This window comes from Otolemur garnettii, unplaced genomic scaffold, assembly GCF_000181295.1.
Source record: "Otolemur garnettii isolate 467f Iridium unplaced genomic scaffold, OtoGar3 scaffold00025, whole genome shotgun sequence".
NCBI lineage: Eukaryota > Metazoa > Chordata > Mammalia > Primates > Galagidae > Otolemur > Otolemur garnettii.
In genome coordinates, this window is record NW_003852420.1 from 16,960,190 (window position 1) to 16,974,410 (window position 14,221).

Consider the following 14,221-nt stretch of genomic DNA (forward strand, 5'->3'; position numbering starts at 1 on the left):
AGTCCCAGCTACTTGGGAGGCTGAGACAGGAGACTCGCTTGAGCCCAGGAGTTGGAGGTTGCTGTGAGCGTGATGCCATGGCACTCTTCCCAGGGGGATAGCTTGAGGCTCCGTCTCAAAAAAAAAAGAATATAATCTTGTTTTATATTTGAACATATCTAAGTAACACAAGAAATAATGAATCTGAAGAAAATCTTTCAGAAGAGCTCTGCATATTATTCAAGTTTGAGAATTCACTGTCTGAGACGTCTCTCCCTCATCGGTCACCTGCCATAGGTCACGGCTCACCTTTTTAACACCCAAAATATCTTCAATGAGGGTTGCTGTTTGTAAGAATGTCTTCTTACTTGTCATCAGAGTAAACAGGAAGATCACAAAGTCATTCTTTTCTGCTAGACGCTTTGTAACTCCTTCCGTCTGTGATAAAGTAGAAAAGGCAGAATAGGTTAAATCACAAAATAAAATATGAAGAGCAATTTCACCTCTGCAAAGTACATGTGCCAACAAAACTGGGATTTCACGAGTTAACTGTAGGAAACATCTGTAAACTCCCCAACTATGGAACAAAAAACCTCCTAACACCCGGGCTATATAACTGGGAGACCACTTTGGAGCAGAGCATGACAGAAAAGCCAGAGGCAGGGTGGTGCCTGTAGCTCAAGCTGCTAAGGCACCAGCCACATACACCTGAGCTGGCGGGTTCGAACCCGAGCCTTGTGGCAGGTGCCTGTAGTCCCAGCTACTCCGGAAGCTGAGGCAAGAGAATTGCTTTAGCCCAGGAGTTGGAGGCTGGTATGAGCTGTGCTGCCAAGGCACTCTACCCAGGGCGATAGCTTGAGGCTCTGTCTCAAAAAAAAAAAAAAAAGAAAGAAAGAAAAGCCAGAGGCAGTGGCCTCAGTTGGCCTGTAAAGTCTAAACCCCAAATGTGTCCATTTAGAAAACAAACCAAAGTCATTTGGAACAGAAGGTGGTTAACTAATGTGGGTGATTTCACTTTGAGCTCAATTAAGATAAGAAAATAAGAAAATGAGACAGTGGTTCCTGAGACAGCTCATAGAAGAGTTCTGAAGATCATTCTTAAATCTGAAATCTAACAGTGTTTGAAGCATGGATGTAAAAGTCAGGCCCAAGTTCCAATTTTAGCTGTGTGATCCTGAACAAATCACTTCTTACTCTGGTACCTCCATTTCTTCACTGGTAAAATGACCATCTCAAAAGTGTTTGAAACAAATTAGACGCTGCATGTAAACATAAATACCACCTTAAAAGTCTCTTATTTAGCCTGTATCCCATAGCCAAAGTGATCTTGGAGTACTCAAAAGGATTCTCGCCTCCATTACCATACAATTAAATCCCACTCTCCTGCCTGATATCCCAAAATCCTTTAAATAGGCACAAGATATCTGTCAGAGATACTGTCCCTCAAACTTACCTGATGCTGGGGTTAGGCCTATGTGCTGCATGCACATATGGCCTTCTCCTATTTCTACCACTTTGTTCTTCCCCTCAGGAATAACCTCACCAACTCCATATTTCTCTGTTAAAACCCTATATGCCAAATGTTTAACCTAGCACCACTTAGAATATAGGAACAATTAAATGTCTACCAATATGGAAAAGATAAATCAAGTACGCTAACCCCAGACTGTAGAATATACTATTAGAAAAGATAGAATGCAGTGTTGCACACCTCCTGGTACTTTTGGGGTGGAGGCAGGAGGATCACTTGAGGCCAAGAGTTCCAGAACAGCCTGGGCTACCAATGAGACCATACCTCTATAAAATACTAAAAAAAAAAATATTAGCCTGGCACAGCAGTGTGTGCCTATAGTCCCAGATACTGGTGTGGCTAAAGCGGAATGAGATAGGAAGAATGCTTCAGTCCAGGAATTTGAGGTTACAGTGAACTATGATGAAGTAAGACCCTGAACTCAAAAGAGTAAGACTCTGTCTCAAAAAAAAAAAAAAAAAAAAAAGGGCTGGGTACCATAGCAAGACCCCATCTCTACAAAAAGACAAAGAAAAGATAATGCAGCTAAATCCTTATGTCTTTTTTTTTTTTTTTGGAGACAGAGCCTCAAGACATCACCCTAGAGTGCCATTACATCATAGCTCACAGCAACCTCCAACTCCTGGGCTTAAGGGATTCTCTTGCCTTATCCTCTCAAATAGATGGGACTACAGGCACCTGCCACAACGCCCGGCTATGTTTTGGTTATAGCTGTCATTGTTTGGCAAACCCAGGTTGGATTTGAACCCACCAGCTCTGGTGTATGTAGCTAGTGCCTTAGCTGCTTGAGCTACAAGTGCCAAGCCAATCGTTATGATCTTTATGGAATAAGAAAGCTAGCCACAAAATGGTGCTTGTATACATACCAACATACAGAAATAAGTCTGACATCATTTATAACAATTTGCTTACAGTTGTTAAATCTGATTATTGGGATCATACCTGACTACTCTGTATCATTTTTTTTTTTTTACTTGAGACAGAGTCTCACTCTGTCGCCCTGGGAAGAGTGCTGGGGCATCACAGCTCACAGCAACCTCAATCTCTTGGGCTTGAAAAATCCTTTTGCCTCAGCCTCCCAAGTAGCTGGGACTTCAGGTGCCCATCATGATGCCTAGCTAGTTTTTCTATTTTTAGTAGAGATGAGGTCTCACTCTTGCTCAGGCTAGTCTTAAACTCCTGAGCTGAGGCAATCCACCCGCCTTGGCCAGAGTGCTAGGATTACAGGTGGGAGGCCAAGGCACCCAGCCTCTCAGAATTTATCTTATGTACATCTGCTATTTTTTCATTCAAAAATATGCTTTCTTATTTATGAAATAAACATCAAAGATAGAAATGGGTAACAACTCTTCAGGGTGCTACCTCCTACGTGAAGCCTTCCCTGACCTACATATGCATGCCTCTTCCTCTGAAGCCTCAATCTATACCAGTAACAAAAGATGAGTGCAAGCCATGTTGGGCACTTCTTGTAACTATAGAAGTCAAATGTGACTTGTAGTAACAGTTTTTTCCTTTCATAAATGTGTATACATTTTTTTTGGTACCCTCTGTATAAGTGTACAGACAAACACAGTCTGGGAAATGAGAACCTCAAACTAGGAAGCATTTTATGATCAGTGGGATGAGATGTGTCAAAACTGTGCCAAATATATAAAATCGACAAAGATTACAACATTAAGTGAAGCACTAAAGAAAACAATCTCAGTCTAATTCAGTATTTATGTTACATTTCTGTTCTTTAGTTTCAGCATTGACATCTTCTTCCCAGCCACACACAGTACCTACATTGCTATGAGATATGAAACAGAACTGATTCTAGCTTTCTTGGACAAGCAAAAGTTCTGGAATATCCAAATAAACAGGACCCCAAAAAAGAAATTTACTATTTTCTCAAAGTATAAAAATGTATTTCTAGGCTATCAAATACACAATCCTATTTCCCTATCTAGCTACCCTTGACTATCTACCTTTCTCTTCTCTCCAATTTATCTAAATCCTACTACTCCTTTTAGAGACTGGATAAAATGCCTCCTCTTCTGAAAAGCCTTCCAAATCAGGATGAACCGCCTCAAAAGCCATACACAATCTTTCCTCTCCACAAGTTCTTAAATCTCTAAAACAATATGCAAAACATTGTGTACAAATGTATTTTTCTAGGGAGGGGTTTTTAAATAATATTTATCATAGGTTTAGGGCCATGACCAAGTATCTGGTTAGCACCTAAATCAGGTGTTAGTTACAATTAGGCTTCAGTAGACCAATTTTTAATCTAGCCAGCAGTACTTTTTCTTTCTTTTTTTTCTTTGAGATAGTCTCATTCTGTTGCCTCGGCTAGAGTGTTATAGCATCAGCCTAACCCTGACCAACCTCAGACTCCTGGGTTCAAGTGAACCTCCTGCCTCAGCCTTCTGAGCATCTGGGACTGCAGGTGCAAGCACCACGCCCCGCCCAGCCTCCAAGAGTGCTGAGATTACAGAGGTGAGTCACTGCATTTAGTCTGTTCTCCACATTTTTTTAAAAACTGAACTGTGTTTTACTGAAATGTCACTGATTAAGATTAGGTATCAAGATTTTAAAACAGCCTCATAAAACTAAAGACTGCATGGAAGTTGCCACTGACAGGAGTCATTACATCACACACTATCTTTTCTTCCTAAGACAATCTCCTACTGGCTTAAGTTGTAAGAGGAATTGTGTATTTCCTAAACAATTAGTTTTTTATCTTATGGATCTGTCTGTGCCATTAGCTATACATGGCCACTAGGCACTTGAAACATGGATAGTCCAAACTAGCATGGGTGCTCTGGGTGTTAAAAATCAAAAAACAAAACAAAACAACCCCCCCCCCACTGGATTTTGAAAGCTTAGTACAAAAAAAGAATGTTAACTAATCATTAATGGCCAGGCTCAGACCTGTAATCCTAGCAGCCTGAGAAGCCAAGGGGTGACTGGATCCCTTGAGCGCAGTAGTTCAAAACCAGCTTATGCAAGAGCAAGACTATCTCTAGTAAAAATAGAAAAACTAGCCAGGTATTACGGCCGGCACCTGTAGTTCCAGGTATTGGGGAAGCTGAGGCAAGAGGATAGCCCAAGCCCACAAGACTGAAGTTGCTGTGACCTATGATGTTATCACAGCACTCTACTCAGGGCTACAAAATGAGAATATCTTTAAAAAAAAATAAATAATTACACTGAATAGGTTGAGTGTGGTGGCTCACGCCTGTAATCCTAACACTCTGGGAGGCTGAGGCGGGTGGGTTCCTCAAGCTGTCCCCCTGGGTAGAGTGCTGTGGCATCACAGCTCACAGCAACCTCCAACTCCTGGGCTCACGTGAGTCTCCTGCCTCCGCCTCCCAAGTAGCTGGGACCACAGGTGCTTGCCACAACGCCTGGCTATTTTTTGGTTGCAGCCATCATTGTTATTTGGCAGGTCCAGGCTGGATTTGAACCCGCCACCTTAGGTGTATGTGGCTGGCGCCTTAGCCACTTGAGCTACAGGCGCCGAGCCTGCTCACAGGTTTGAGACCAGTGTAAGCCAGAGGGAGACCTTGTCTCTAAAAATAGCTGGGCATTGTTGTGGGCACCTACAGTCCTAGCTACTTGGGAAGCTAAGGCAAAAGAATTGCTTGAGCCCAAGAGTTGGAAGTTACTGTGAGCTATGATGTCACCGCACTCTACTGAGGAAGACAAAGTAAGACTGTCTAAAAAAAAAAAAAATAATAAAAATTACATCGTAGCCTGAACGAGAGTAAGACCCCATTTCTACAAAAAATAGAAAAATTGGCTTGGTATGGTGATACATGCCCATACGTAGTCTCAGTTACTTAGGAGAGTAAGGCAGGAGGATCACTTTAGTCTGAAAATTTGAGCTATGATGATGCCACTGAACTCTAGCCTGGGCAACAGGGCAAGAATCTGTCCAAAAAGAAAATTATATTGATTCCATGTTAGAATAATATTCTTGACATACTATATTTAATGAAATATATCATTAAAATCAACTTGATCTATTTCTTCCTACTTTTTTAACTGTAAAAAAATGTGACAACAAGGTAATTTAAAATAAGCCAAACAGCTTCTATTATAGTTCTATTACACACAACACTATTCTAGATGGTGAACTGTGTAAATGCTCAAACATTATTTCCCTATTTGTTCTGGCAGCTAAAAAGCTTAAACCCAAATTTGTGCCCCATCCATAATACCAATGATTTAATGGTCTACATTTTTATATCAGCTCAATTCTTGGCTGTATGTTTGTGCCCACCCTAGTTTTATCCTTTTCTTTCTTACCTACTTCTACATTTGTGATCTTGATAGATTTCACACACTCCTAGAAGATGCCTGAATTTTTGTGTTGAATAAGGCAAGAAATGAAATGGAGTTAAATGTTCCTTTTTTATTTCCATAGTATATGGGTTTCACTTCTATAAAAGTACTTGTCTCATTCTGCTGTGTATTGTGATTCACTGTATAGAGTTTCTTTTTTTTTTTTGAGACAGAGCCTCAAGCTGTCCCCCTGCGTAGAGTGCTGTGGCATCACAGCTCACAGCAACCTCCAACTCCTGGGCTCAAGTGAGTCTCCTGCCTCTACCTCCCAAGTAGCTGGGACCACAGGCACTTACCACAACGCCCGGCTATTTTTTGGTTGCAGCTATCATTGTTATTTGGCGGGCCCGGGCTGGATTCGAACTCACCACCTTAGGTGTATGTGGCTGGCACCTTAGCCACTTGAGCCACAGGCACTGAGCCCACTGTGTAGAGTTTTTCACACTATAAGCTCCTAAAATACAGGTATTGTGTCTTATAAAGACTAACACTTATACATTACTTTATAAAGTGCTTCCACATCTATTACCTCATTTAGTTCTTATAACACCACTATGATGTTAGTATTACTAACTGCACTCTATAATAAATTAAGGCTCAGGGAGGTGTACTAAGCCAAGGGCCAGAACATAGAATCAAGTTCTAACATTAAGCACTATGCTCTTTTCTGACTACTGAATTGCTTGCTTCCTTTATTCACCATTTTTCCTGGCTCAGTGGTCAATCTAGTGAAGTGTTTTGGTCAATGTTCAGCTGGGACTTCTGGTTCTTGTTTTGTTTTCTAACAAGGAAAACAAAGAACAGGCATAATGGAGTTAAAAGGAGTTGTAAAGGTCATAAACACTCTGTTAAAGCTTATCACCTTTTGCCAAGTAATTGTACAGTCTACGCTCAGACATCTCCAGGGCCAAATGAGTTCAGTAATGCTGAAGCAGCCCTGGCTCTTAAAAATTATGCCTCCTCATAGTTTCTACCAGTTGGTCCTGATTCTCAGGCACACATAACATAGGTCCGACTCCCCCATATCTGAAGACAGACAGCTCTCATGTCTGTCATCTCTATTCAAATTTTCTCTTCTCAACCATGCTGACCTGGTAGGGAGATAAATGCAGTCCCAGGGTACTTACACAGACACAGGTGTTATACAGGATGCTCAAGCAGTCCTTGGACATTTCATCGCTTACTAAAAATGAAAGGGGAACAAATGGTTATCTCCTCAATGAAAAGACAGTCTTAACAATATTACATTTTTTCAACATAATCTCTTTCAAGACAATTATTTTCCTTATAGCATATATCCTTCTAGCCCTGTCTACCAGAGATCTTCATAGTGCCCATCACAACCTACAGACCCATTTGCTTATCACCTTCTGGTTTGGTGCAATAGCCATTTTCTTATTATTCTTCACCATTTCAACCCATTGTGATGCTGTCATTTAACTAATCCATTTTCCCTTTTTGTCCTGCTTAGGATATATCCAGCATTTGGGGAGGGGGTTTGCTATTAAATGGACCACAAATAAGCAACTTTATATATATGTATATATATGTAGACTTTTTATGCTTGTATCGAATTGGTTACTCAAGACATATTTTTAAAAGTAGAAAATATGTCTTAAATCCAAAGTATAAGCATCTTAATTGCTCGTTAGAAATGTCTATTGAGCTGGGTGTGGTAGCTCATGCCTGTAATCCCAGCACTCTGGGAGGCCGAGGAGGGTGGATTACTTGAGCTTAGGAGTTTAAGACCAGCCTGAGCAAGAGCTGAGACTCCATCTCTAAAAAATAGCCAGGCGTTGTGGTAGGTGCTTGTAGTCCCAGGTACTTAGGAGGCTGAGCAAGAGGACAGCTGCAGCTCCAGAGTTTGAATTTGCTGTGAGCTATAACATCACAGCACTCTACCAAAGATGACAAAGTAACACTCTGTCTTGAAAAAATAAAAAAAGAAATATCCATTGAAATGTCTACTAGCAAACAAAGATGCTATGTGTATCATTGAGTGCTGTGTTCAGTGTTTTGTTGTTATTTGTGTTGGGCAAACTGCTTTCAATGTCTAACCTACTACTAATTCCAAGAAAGCATATGCTACTTCCCTATGAGCAGAAGCAAGAGATGAGCACAAAAAGGAAACTTAATTTTCATGACTCCAAAACCAGAAGATGATGAAACTGAGTATGAACCATGAACCAAGAGTTTTGTTCGGGATGGCTGATTTTCAAAAACTGTTTCCAGGTACTCTCATTCAGCTAGCTTGACCAGATGGGCTGCCTCATATGATCCTGAGACACTGCTGATACCCTGTAAGCCTCCATCACTACCTTTCTTTTCTTTCTTTTTTTTTTTTTGTTGAGACAGAGTCTATGTTGCCCTTGGGCTTAAGTAATTCTCTTGCCTAAACCTGCCTTATAGCTGGGACTACAGGCACCTGCCATAACACCTGGCTATTTTTTGTTGTAGTTGTCATTGTTTAGCAGGCTTGGACCGGGTTCAAACCCACCAGCCCTGGTATATGTGGCTGACGCCCTAGCCGCTGAGCTATGAGCATTGTGTTTCCATCACTACCTTTAAATCTATTGGAGCTTTTAGATTTATTTAACAACTTCAGAGTAGGGCTAAAAGCCAGATCACCAGATCAGTCTATCTCACAATTCCTAGACACTCCAATCTCAAAAGAAATTGGGCTTCACTCATTCATGAAACACAGCATAAACTCTGTAAGTTGACACCCAAGAGACTTATAATAAGCTGGTCAACATACGGAGGTGGTCAAATAAGGAAGAAGGCCTACTATACTGGCAAATACATGTGGTGCACGTCAGTGTATGAAAATTAGGTCACCATAAGGAGGTGGCCAACATAGGGAGGTGGTCAATTATGGAGGTTCTCCTCTATTTATTCTACTGTACAGCAGATAAGAAAAAGCAAAGAAGTTATGGAACTTATAAATCTAATAGGAGGAAGTGAAAATAAACATATGCACCAGTAAGTAATCATAAGATGATAATGTGCTGGGAAAGGTAGAGAACATGAAGGAACAATTTAGGCTGAGTACAAAGCCGAGACATTAAAGATGAATATGACTCCTCTTAACCACTACTGCACACACAAGTAAGGCCTTATATGCTATGTCCTACTGAAGTTAGGGGCAAAAAATTTCTTTAAATTAAAAAATATATATGCAATGTTTATAGAAGGGCATGTATCAAATGTTAACTGAAGTGATCTCCAGCTTTTAACGCCAGAGTTAAATGCACTCACTCTTTTAAAAATTAAATTGAGGCTGAGCATAATGGCTTATGTCTGTAATCCCAACACTTTAGGAGGCAGGAGGATCACTTGAGGCTAAGAAACCAGCCTGGACAACATAGCAAGACCTTGACTCTAAAAAAAAATTTTTTTTAATTAGCTGGGTGTGGAAGTGTACACCTGTATTCCTAGCTATTTGGGAGGATGAGGTTGGGGAACTGTCTGAGCCCAAGAGTTTGAGGCTGCAGTGGGCTATGGATAGAGCCACATAGCACTTCAGGCCTGGGGAATAGAGACTCCATCTCTTAAAATAAAATACTGAATACATAAAAAAAAAAAGGTATAAAATACAAAGAGTAATAATATAACAATACTCATATACTCACCACCCAGCTTAAGAAATAATATGAATAACACTCTAATAAAAACACTTTGAATTTTTATCACACACACTGTGGTAACAACTGAACATTTTACAAAGAACACATACCACCTCATCCATAAAACAAAAAACTAATAGGTGTTTTAAAAAATAAAACAAACTCTTGACCTGCTTCCCTGGGTCTCTAGCCTTCTACATGCACACCACAAAGGAGCTAACAGGTGGCAATAAACAATAGACTTTATTTAAATAAATAAAAATTAAAACAAACTGATCTACCTAGGTATTCCTTACTCTCTCAGTTAGCTGTATATGAGAAGAATTTCCAAAGAAAACATAAAAGTTGGGTCAAAGGATTATTACAATGTATAAAGATACTAATTCTTTTTGTCCAGTGGTTTTCATGCTTTTTCTTTTAAACCACCAGATCTGAATTTCTACTCTGTACAGAATGATTAAAGAGAGCTGCTTAGTAGGAGTGGAGAGAACAATCTGCAATTGAATGTAAGGCACGTCCTCACTGTTGTCCTCACTGTTAAAAGAGTTCAAAAGAGAAAGAAGAAAGCAACTTCTGGGAACTGTGACCCTTTCAGTAGGCTGAGACATGAGGACCAGCGGCTGACAGGTATACTTACTTTTTAGTTTCTGTCCCCGGATAGAGATCGTAGGCCTCATAAGAATTTCTACAAGGAGCTATATTAAAAAAAAAAATTGGACAACATCTTCAAAATTCAAAGCATAAGTTATAAAACAATTTTGGCCATGACAACTCATGGCCCAAATATCTGCCATAGTATTTTCAGACTCTTTTTCTAGGAGGCAGTGAGGTTCAGGGGAAGAAACACTGTAGGAGGAGTCAGGAAATCTGGGTACTAGTCCCAGCTTGGCTACCTATTCTCAGCATAAACGTGGGCAAGTTGATGCCCCTCTTTGGGATGCAGGTTTCTCATTTAAAAAAAATATGTTAGATTAGGTAATCTCTGGGATCCAATGTGGCTTTAATTCTTTAAAAGCTGCAGAATATTGTTCCTAGTATACTACAATTCTTTTGCTTAATGAAAAAAAGAAAGTTTGTGAAAGTTTATTTTAAAAAAGTCTCAAAAATATGCCACAAATTATTAACACTGATTTCTACAAGGATTGAGGGTGATATACATGTATTTCTTATTTTACATACTTTTTTTTTTTGACAGAGCCTCAAGCTGTCCCCCTGGGTAGAGTGCTGTGGCATCACAGCTCACAGCAACCTCCAACTCCTGGACTCAAGCAAATCTCCTGCCTCAGCCTCCCAAGTAGTTGGGACCACAGGCACCCGCCACAACACCTGGCTATTTTTTGGTTGCAGCCGTCATTGTTGTGCCTGGCCCTCCAAAAAGTTAAATATATTAAAGCACTTTAAAGTAATGTATGTGCTGAGGACATGACTCAACCCACATGTTTAAGATATCCAACATGTATATGTACTTTATATGTATTTTACTTTATTATTGTTTAAATCAAGTTAGGAATAACCCCAGAATGAAAACAAAAAACTCCTCTCTGGCTCTCCCTAGCTAGCTAGCTACTGGCCAATGCTTGGGCAGTAGATCCAAGTCACCTCAAGCTAAATGGAATTTTAAAAGATTCCCCTGTATTTGTTTTTAAGCCAACAGGCAAATCTTTGTGGCTAGACAGTTCTGCTGGAGGATCTGAGAAAGCCTCTGCTCATCTCAAACCAGTAACAAATCTTCAGAAAGCAAATCCACACTCTTGAGATTGCGCCTGGCATAAATATTACACTATAATTCAACACCCTAAATGAAGAGAAATGGGGGAATATGTGTTGTTTTTAACTTGAAACAGCAGATTAAAAGTAAAAACTCTCAAGTATCCCTGCACCATGGACTGTCAATTTCTGGAGAAGCATTGGGCTCAGCTTTCTGCACATCTGTATTTAATGTTAACTATACACTTGTCGAAGAAAAAAGAAATCTCATGATATAGGGCAACAATGAAAGGTGCCCTGAATACAGTAGGCCTGCTCTGTGTAGTAAGAGACCTAAGGTTATCCTCTAGAAAAGTTGAAGCAATTATTATAGAGTATATGCACTTTTACAGCCTGCTTTTTTCCATCATGAATTTTTCCCATGTTATTCTGTTAATGACTTCATAAAACTCAACCAGATAGAATAACCATTAACTTCTCTTGGTAGGTACTCTCAGTTATTATCTATAATGCTACATTATCTTCATATACAAAGTTTTAACGTCATTTTCACTTCTCTTCAGGAGAAAATCACAGAAATGAAAACAATAGCAAAAGGAGTACTGATATTTAAAGTTCTTAAGTCTATTACACAGATGCTTTTCTAAAGAGATCACAATCTGGCCAGGTACTGTGGTTCATGCCTATAGTCCTAAGCACTCTGGAAGGCCAAGGTGAGAGGATTCCTTGAACTCAGGAGTTTGAGACTGGCCTCAAGAAGAACAAGACCCCATCTCTACTAAAAATAATTAGCTGGCTGTGGTGGCACCCACCTATAGTTCCAGCTACTCAGAAGGCTGAAGCAGGGGGACTGTTTGAGCCTAGGAGTTTGAGGTTCCTGTGAACTAGACTGAGGACATCATACTCTGGCCCAGGAAACAGAGCAAAACTCTAAATCAAAATTACCCAAGATATAAGATGTTCAACTGTACAGAATATTTAAAATAAATTTATTTCAAATGGAAAATTGATTTTTTCAATGAATAAACTGAAAATCCCTGCATGCCTGCTTGGTCTGTAGCTCAGTGGTTAGGGCGCCAGCCACATATACCAAGGCAGGCAGTTTCAAACCCAGGCCTGCCAAACAACTACAACAAAAAATAGCAGGTGTTGTGGCAGGCGCCTGCAGTCCCAGTTACTTGGGAGGCTGAGGCAAGAGAATCATTTGTGCCCAATGACATTGCTGTGAGCTATGATATCACAGCACTCTATGGAGGGCAATACAGTGAGACTGTCTCAAAAAAAAAAAAAAATAGTCCCTGCATGCCAAGCTGTGGCTTACACCTGGCCCACAAACATTTTTCATTTGGTGCACACCTACAGAAAAGGTAGAAGACCTTTACCTACAAATCTAGACTCCCCGTGTCCTCTCAGGGAAACAGCTACTGGGAAAAGAAAAGTCAGGCACACACTCCCTAGTTCACCTTGCAGTGATTTCATTTATGCAGATAAACTTGCTCTGGCCTCATTTACTCCGTTTAGTTACCTACTAGGCATCTGATGTTACAGACTCTAGGATACACGTCTCACTGTCATGTTCAGGTCAAGTTGACAAGGAGTGATCCAGCCACCAGTGTGGCCAATCATTCTGATCCATTCCAATCAAGCTTTGGGCAGCATGATCAAGACAGGCTTACTCTGGGGTCTTGATAGTGATTAGCAGAGGAAGAAATGACAAACTCTGTCTGAAAAAATACTTTCAGGAGCAAGATGGTGAGGTAGTTTTAAGAACAAATGCACTCAACTGAAGGGGAGTGAAGTGCAAAATGACCTAAACAAAAGCCCCTGTCTATGAAAAGGCTGGAATTCCTGGAGAAGCTGACCTATCTCAAACCAGAAGAGAAAACCCCACAAAATCAAGAACAGTTGATCCAAAAATGTCCTAAGAAAGGATAAGTACCTATTAGAGAAAGCTACATTTTCACTGCAAACAGATACCAGGTTAGAGATCTACATTATTCTTTCTTCCCCCCACATAGATATGCTTGTACTGAGTAGACACTTTATGAAGAATTCAGAAATAAAGGGTCTTTTGAGGTGGCCAACAAGTAAATGCTATAAAAGAGTGCTAAAGACAGGGTGCTTACTGAATAGCAATTAAAGAATAAGGGCTATGGGTGCAAAGGTAACACTCAATCTTTACTTTAGTGGAAGATAGCATCTTTATGAAAAAAGAAACTTTTTAAGAATTGAAGTATAACATGATATAGTAAAGCTGTGGTCCTCAACTCCCAGGCTGTGGGCTTGTTAAGAACTGGGCCACACAGCATCGCTGCCTGAGCTCCACCTCCTGTCCCATCCTTCCCATCACGCCTTTTCTGTAGAAAAACTGTCTTCCATGAAACTGGTCCCTAGTGCCAAAAAGGTTCCAGTCTATGGCCTGACAGGAACCAGGCTACATAGAGGTGGTAAGCAAGCAACTGAAGCTTCCTCTGTATTTACATTCACTCCCCAAACACTCGCATGCATCACTGCCTGAGCTCCACCCTCCTGTCCCATCCCCATTCTCAGTCCGTGGAAAAACCATCTTCCATCTTCCACCAATCCCTGGTGCCAAAAAGGTTGGGGACTGCTGTAGTAAAAGTACAAATTTTATGTGTACTGCTCTAGTTTTAACAAACTGAATACCACCCAGATCAAGATAAAAACTGATCACAGCACCCTAAAATGCTACCTTCTTCATGCTCACTCCAGGCAATAGGGATAAGGGTAGACTTTTTTTTGGTGGGGGGGTAGATCCCAACCCTTCACTCATTATACCAAAATAAATTTAAAATGGTGAAAAATTTAAATGTATATAATAAAAACTTTAAAATATTAGAAAGAAATAGACATGCTTTATAATCCAATAGTGGGAAAAGCATGAAACTCTGAAGCCACAAAAGAATGACCAATCTGATAACTTAAAAAAAATAAACATTTGTGGACCAAGCACAGTTGCCTGTGCTACCACTTTGGGAGGTTGAGGTGGGAGGATTTTTTTTTTTTTTTTGAGACAGAGCCTCAAGCT

At 40.3% G+C, this 14,221-nt stretch overlaps 1 protein-coding gene across 2 annotated transcripts in view; it reads right to left on the bottom strand.

Moving 5' to 3' along the window:
* TRPC4AP (transient receptor potential cation channel subfamily C member 4 associated protein) overlaps positions 1-14,221 on the bottom strand; it is a 75,185-nt gene that overhangs the window by 39,242 nt on the left and 21,722 nt on the right. For both annotated transcript variants that reach the window (XM_003788122.2, XM_003788120.2), the window contains exons 4-6: positions 10,103-10,160; positions 6,967-7,022; positions 289-417 (exon numbers count right to left, since the gene is read on the bottom strand). In XM_003788122.2, the coding sequence (XP_003788170.1) occupies positions 289-417; positions 6,967-7,022; positions 10,103-10,160 (243 nt within the window). The remainder of the gene's footprint in view (positions 1-288; positions 418-6,966; positions 7,023-10,102; positions 10,161-14,221) is intronic.